This window comes from Thermobia domestica, chromosome 17 (assembly GCF_964235325.1).
Source record: "Thermobia domestica chromosome 17, izTheDome1.hap1.1, whole genome shotgun sequence".
Classification (NCBI taxonomy): Eukaryota; Metazoa; Arthropoda; class Insecta; order Zygentoma; family Lepismatidae; genus Thermobia; species Thermobia domestica.
Genome location: NC_137470.1, coordinates 31,504,536 through 31,512,143, shown reverse-complemented (window position 1 = coordinate 31,512,143; position 7,608 = coordinate 31,504,536). Strand labels below are relative to the sequence as shown.

The following is a 7,608-nucleotide window of genomic DNA, read 5'->3' as shown; positions in this document are numbered from 1 at the left end:
TTTACACCCCCTCAAACATATTTATATAGATTTTTAACCCTCCCAAATATTTCAATGACGCAGTTTGCATCATAGCCCCTCTTTGCGGGCACCCCTGTATATATTGTTATGTATCATTACAGTCGGTGTTCGTGGACTGTATTATTTTGAACACAAAGATTGTTGCACAATATACTATTTATTATATTGTAAACACACAACTAAATACACTAATTGCTATACATAAGCAACTACACACTATGCAGTCACACACGCCACGTTGACACTTGTAAAAAAAACCTATCAATTCTCCAGTGTTGCCAAATACAAAACAAAAGAATAATGAAATGCGGCCGAACATACCGCCCACCTTGAAATATCATTTCAACAGTACATATTATTCTACACATTACTTTACAATACACATTCTACATATTATTCTTCATTAAATGGAAGAGGAGAAATTTTTACAATTGGTCGTTTGAAGACACCTTTGCTAGTTTTAATAGTAACAGTTCTAACAATATTATCTACACCAGGATGAACAGCAACTACTCTTGCTAAATTCCAATGCTGAGGAGATGTCTTATCTTCCTTCACTAATACTAAATCATTGACTTTGATATTAGCATGTTTACACCACCATTTTGGCCTTTGTTGCAGCCGAGACAAATATTCTGTTTGCCAACGGTTCCAAAAATGTTGGAACAATCTTTGAGTTAATTGCCAGCGTGACAAATGATTGATTTTTAATTCACACAAATTTGGTTCAGGTATTGCTACTAATGCATCATGAATTAAAAAATGACCAGGAGTTAATACCTGATAGTCATTGGGATCAGAAGATAGAGCAGTTAATGGTCTAGAATTTAAACAGGCTTCAATCTGACACAAAACTGTATACATTTCTTCAAATGTAAGTACAGTGTTACCAACTACACGTCTCAAGTGGTACTTGACAGACTTTACACCAGCTTCCCATATTCCTCCAAAGTGAGGTGAGGATGGTGGATTAAAATGCCAATTTATAGATTGCATACTGAGGTAATTACATACAGACTCTTTAGAATCACCATTCGTTACAAGTTTCAGTAAGGATTTTAATTATATGTTTGCACCTATGAAATTTGAAACACAATCACTGTAAATATCAGTAGGTTTTCCTCTTCTAGCTATAAAACGTTTCAAAGCTGCAATAAATGACTCTGTTGAAGCATCACTTACCAATTCTAAATGGATTGCTTTGACACTGAAACAAATGAAGAGTGCTACATAACCTTTGAACAATTTTGAATTTCGACTTTTCATATTTTTTAACATTAGTGGACCTGCATAATCTAAACCGCAATGCAAAAATGGACGAGTTGGTGTTACTCTACCAACAGGAAGTTGACCCATTAATTTAGAGGCTGTTACACTTGACTGTTTGTGACATGTTACACAACCTTTTACAATCTTCCTTACAAAGTCACGACCACCAATAATCCAAAACTTTTGTTGCAAAACAGATAAAAGTAACTGTGAACCTGCATGAAGATGCTTTATATGTTCAGATTTTACAAGAAGTTCTGTAATTCTAGCATGTTTTGGAAGTAAGATAGGATATTTGAAATCATATGTTACACTAGCATTTTACAAGCGACCTCCAACTCTCATGACATCATTTTCATCAAGAAATGGATTTAAACACAATAGTTTGCTATTATAAGGTAAAGGTTTTTTCATACGTAAGTATTTTATCTCAAGTGGATATTCAGATTCTTGAGCTTGTTTTATCCAATGTATTAATGCATTTGACAACTCCTTTGTAGTTAATGGTCCACTACATCTTAACTCCTGTTTACTTTTACTATTCCTAATAAATCTTTTACACCAAGCAGTAACACGAACTAACTTCGATAATGATGAAAATTTATCTACTATTGTACAGTCAACCTTAATGTGCATGTTAACAGTTGAAGACTTTTGCTCACATTGAACAGAATCTAGACTTTTGCAATTAATATTTACAATAGGTAACTCTGATTCCATCAACCACTTTGGCCCATTCCACCATAGTAAATAAGACTCTAATTGTGACGGATTCAAACCACGAGAACTACAATCAGCTGGGTTGTCTTTGCTCGATGTGTGCGCCCATTTAATAAAAATTGATTGTTTGATCTCAGATACCCGGTTAGCCACAAATGTTTTCCATTTACTCGGACATGAAGAAAGCCATGCTAACACAATAGTAGAATCTGTGTAACAGACAACCTGTTCAAACTTGATTAACATTGCCTTAATGACCGTATTGACTAACCTACATAACAATACTGCAGCACACAATTCTAACCTAGGTATTGATACTTGCTTTATAGGGGCAACTTTGGTCTTTGCGGCAATCAGGTATACTTGCACATTTCCAGATGTATCTATACAACGTACATATGCTACTGCAGCATACGCCTTTTCACTGGCATTTGAGAACCCAATTAGATCATATTTCACAATGTTTTCAGAAGAAATACACCTTTTGATCTTAATCTGTCTCAACAATGGCAATTCTTGACAATATGCTTCCCACGAGCGAGCAATATCATTTGAAAGTACGTCATCCCATTCAATTTTTATTTTCCATAATGATTGTAGCAACAATTTTGCAACAATGGATACTGGAGATAACCAACCAAGCGGATCATACAATTTTGCAATATCAGATAGTAACATTCGTTTTGTCATTACTGACTTATAAGTGGGAACAACAATAGAAAATGAAAATGAATCACTTGATGGATTCCACTGTATACCTAAAGCTTTTACATTCTCATCTTCATTAAAACAAATTAACGACTGAGTTTCTCTTAAGTGAGAAGGTATACTATTTAACACATTCCTGTCGTTAGTAGACCATTTTCTTAATTCGAAACCACCTTTTTGTAATAATGCTGTTAATTCTGAGTACAATACCATTGCCTCACTACTATCAGCTGCACCTGAAACTAAATTATCAACAAAGAAATCATTCATGACTAATTCTGCAGCTCTGGGATAACAATAACCTTCATCTACAGCTAACTGTTGCAAACACTTTACAGCAAGATATGGAGCCGAACTGGTTCCATAAGTAACAGTTAACAATCTAAAATCACTAATAGGTTGGTCAACTGTTTCTCTCCACACTATTCTCTGGTAATCAGAATCAGTTTGATCTACCTTAACTTGTCTGTACATTTTTGCTATATCAGCACACAATGCAATTGGATGAGTTCTGAACCTTAATATTAATGGGATAATATCATCTTGTAATTTTGAACCTACCATTAAGTTGTCATTGAGAGATATTCCATTGCTAGTTTTAGCACTACCATCAAATACAACCCGCAATTTAGTGGTAGAACTACTTTCATTTAAGACACAATGATGCGGCAGATAATAAGATTCAGATACAAGCTTATCAAGTTCTACATCAGGAATTTTTTCCATGTGACCTAAGTCTAAGTACTCCTTCATGAAATCACAATATTGTTTACATAAATCAGGATCTTTCTGTAACTTACGTTCCATCTGGCATAATCGCTTTACTGCTGTGTCCCGTGATACACCTAGAGGCTCAACATTTTCTTTAAAAGGCAATTTTACAATATATTTGCCATCAACATCACGTTTGAAAGTTTCAGCAAAATACTGCTCACATTTTTGCTCTTCAACGGATAAATGTTGTACAGTTGGCAACTCCTCTACTTCCCAGAATCTTTGTAATGTTTTATTGAGATCAACAGAAACAAAATATGACTGAACACTTGATGTGTTATTCGTTAAGTTAATCTGACCACACAATACCCAACCTAACACAGTTTCAATGGCAGACGGAGCTCCATTCGTACCTACGTGTCTCCCACTGAGCAACAATAATGGGAAAACATCAGCACCTAACAACACATCAATAGGGCCGCTTTTATTAAACTGTGGATCTGCTAAGTTTACTTGTTTTACAATTTCCCAATTACCTATATTTTGAATAGTTACTCTGGGTAAGTTACTTGTGATTCTTGGGACTACTATTGCTTTAGTATGAATATTATTATTACTGTACAATGACTGAAAACACAAATCAACTATTGCATGAGAATTTCCAACGTTAGAACCAGTAACACCTGATATGCTCATATTTATTTTCTCTTTGTTTATGCGTAATTTCTGGACGCAACGTTCAGTTACAAACGATAATTCACTACCACAGTCGATAAGTGCACGAAATTGTATCAGCTTATTTGCATCATCTTTGATATTTATGACAGCGGTGGACAACAACACCTGAGGAATTAGTTTTTGATTTATAGAATGAGAACAATTTACATGATCTGCTTTATCCTTATTTTCAAAATGCAATAAAGTATGATGTTTTTTGTTGCAAGTGTGGCAACCCTGCTTCACATTACACTTATTTACGGAACAATTTAAGGTCAAACAATTGAAACAAAGCGAATTCTTTTTCACAAAACTATGCCTATCATTCACTGACATATTTATGAACTTTTGACACTTATATAGCTTGTGGTTATTTTTACACATGATACATGACACAATTGGACTTGAATGATGCACTAACGTGTTGCTCTTTTTGTTTGTTTTTAAAGCAGACGTGTCTGCCGGTGACCTTGCACTCACTGCAGCTAACGCTTTGGCACGTTGTAATATGAACTCTTTCAGCTGGTCGAAAGTTGGTTGTTCGTTTTTCTTCAATGAAAGCTCCCATTGTTTTCTGGTGTTTTTATCTAGCTTCTCACTCACATGGTAAATTAAAATCACATCCCAATGTTCCACTGGGAGGCCCAAGGATTTAAGTTCACACACACACTGAACACTATTGTCAACCAATCTTCGTAACTCACCTGATGACTCATTCTTCACAGCTGGTTGAGTAATTAACTTGCTCAAAATATGATTCGCTAGCTCCCTCACATCTTCATATCTTGATTTAAGTAACTCCCATGCTACTTTATAGTTATCATCAGATATGGAAATAGACTGCAACAATATAGCAGGTTCCCCTGATACAGCTGTCTTCAAATACTGCAACTTTTGAGCATTTCCTAATCGATTGTTATTATGAATAGCAGCAACAAATAAGTCACGAAACGATAGCCAATCTTGCACTCTACCACAAAATGTAGGAAGTTCTAAGTCTGGCAAATTTACATCTGTGCACTGTTTATTAGATGTATTTACCTGTTCAGTATTAGGTGACTGCATATTGTACAAAATTTCTAAGACAGAGTCCAACTTATTTTGCACTTCATTAAATTCTCCGTCATATGTTGCAAACCCACTTTCACCACCCACAGAAATGAACTTTGTAATGAGCTCTGTGCAATCGCCATGTAATTGCGTAGCACGTTCAGTGTATAACTTAATACTGAAGTTAGGCTTGTCTTTATTCTCGTTCACTTTATGTATTAACCTTGTTACTTCACGTTTCAAGACAGTTTTCTTACCTATGAGCTCTTCCATTGTTATAATTCTGCACCACTTTGACAATGCACTACAAAATGAAGATACTGCGCCACAAGTTCGCAAACCACGCACATGTACAGTACATGCACAACTGGAACAAAATCCGGTCGGTAAGGACCACTTTAATGTTCGTGGACTGTATTATTTTGAACACAAAGTTTGTTGCACAATATACTATTTATTATATTGTAAACACACAACTAAATACACTAATTGCTATACATAAGCAACTACACACTATGCAGTCACACACGCCACGTTGACACTTGTAAAAAAAACCTATCAATTCTCCAGTGTTGCCAAATACAAAACAAAATAATAATGAAATGCGGCCGAACAGTCGGGGTAATGAAATTTTTGTTTGGAGGGTCCAAGATTTTTTGAACGTACTGTATAGTTTTAGTTTTTTCAATATATATTCTTCGGTCCATGTAGTATATTTATTTGTTCCTTATTCAAACCAAAATTAATGTGAAAGCTTTGAATAACCCAGTAGGAATTATATTTTGGGGAATAATATCTCTATTTATACATTATTTTAATGTAAACCCTGTATATGGGCATTTTAAATGGATAAGTATTGAAATTATACACTTTAATGCTATACGAAAACATAGGCCAGCAATTGGATAAAATTCTTGAAATTAACCACATATCTGATATTTGGCACAATAATTTAGACCCCCTTCGTCCCTCTGAGATGCCAATATTCTCCCACAAATCCGGTTTCATCCAGTTTTTACTATTTTCTATTCGCTTTATATTTTCCGCCGCCAAAACTCTTTGTACTGATTGGGACTATTTCCGAAGCTCTTGTATTAAGGCGCGCTTCTTGTCATTTTGCTATCTGGAAGGCATCGAGCAACAACCTGCTAGTCTCACTTCCGAAATATATATATATATATATATATATATATATATATATATATATATATATATATTTAAACATGGTGTCTTACTTTCCGATCTGCCCTAGTAATTAGTTTTAAAAAATTAGAGCGAGAAAGATTAGTGCCCTGGTTCGTACATTTTATTTACACACATAAAGGTGAAGCCAAACTAATGGATTTTCTTAAATAATTTTTCTTTACCTATAAATGGTTTATTGGCACACTTCCCACAACCTGTGATTCTAATGTTGCACAGTGTTAAAGCTTATGTTTCAACTTCAAATAATAATAATAATAATAATAATAATAATAATAATAATAATAATAATAATAATAATAATAATAATAATAATAATAATGAACACAAGAGTACTAAAAATAAAAAAAAGAATTTGGTGGGTCCTGACAACCCTTGCAGTCACCTTACGCTGGCAAAATGATGCTAATGTGCAGCCAACACACTTGTGACAATATAAAAAATAAAGGAAAGCATAATGAATTCGTTTTATTCACTCCACGTCTGTGAAGTTGTCCCGCCCACCTAATTAATTTTTCTTTTTCTTATCTACATCGTTAGTTTATCGTTAGTTTACGTTAGTTTTGCTAAAATTATCGTTAGTTTCGAAAAAAATAAAATGTTTATTCAACAAATAAATGGGCAGGCCAACTTCACGTTTCCCCGCCCAGAAACGAATTTCAAAAGTTTTTCATATCACATCGTTAGTTTATTGTTAGTTTACGTTAGTTTTGCTAAAACTATCGTTAGTTTCGCAAAAATAACGATTTTACTCAAGAAATAAAGTTTCCCGCCAACTGTCAATTAGCCCGCCCATATTAAATTCTCATAAAATTTCAACTCATATCGTTAGTTTACGTTACTTTACCTAAAATCAACGTTTTTTTGCAAAAATAACGATTTTATTCGAGAAATAAGGTTTCCCGCCAAATGTAAAATTAGCCCGCCCATAAAGAATTATCAAAAGTTTCCATCTCACATCGTTAGTTTATCGTTACTTTACGTTAGTTTTACTAAAACTATCGTAAATTACGCAAAAATAACGATTTTATTAGAGAAATAAATGGGCTGGCCAACTTCATGGTCCCCCGCCCACAAACAAATTTCTAAAGTTTTTCATATCACATCGTTAGTTTATCGTTAGTTTACGTTAGTTTTGCTCAAACTATCGTTAGTTTCGCAAAAATAACGATTTTATTCGAGAAATAAAGTTTCCCGCCAACTGTG

General features: G+C 34.3%; 2 protein-coding genes across 2 annotated transcripts; both read right to left on the bottom strand.

The window, feature by feature from the left end:
• Positions 1 to 414: 414 nt before the first annotated feature.
• On the bottom strand, positions 415 to 1,017 carry LOC145673976 (uncharacterized). The gene has a single exon (XM_081743797.1). The coding sequence runs from the start codon at positions 1,015 to 1,017 to the stop codon at positions 415 to 417; it is 603 nt and encodes a 200-aa protein (XP_081599923.1).
• Positions 1,018 to 1,611: 594 nt separating this feature from the next.
• LOC145673975 (uncharacterized) lies at positions 1,612 to 5,472 on the bottom strand. Its single transcript, XM_081743796.1, has one exon. It carries the CDS (start codon positions 5,470 to 5,472, stop codon positions 1,612 to 1,614), a length of 3,861 nt encoding a protein of 1,286 aa, XP_081599922.1.
• Positions 5,473 to 7,608: the final 2,136 nt, after the last annotated feature.

Excerpts from the sequence above, each read along its gene's own strand:
- LOC145673976 (XM_081743797.1), bottom strand. The coding sequence starts at position 1,017 with ATGCAATCTATAAATTGGCATTTTAATCCACCATCCTCACCTCACTTT.
- LOC145673975 (XM_081743796.1), bottom strand. The coding sequence starts at position 5,472 with ATGGAAGAGCTCATAGGTAAGAAAACTGTCTTGAAACGTGAAGTAACA.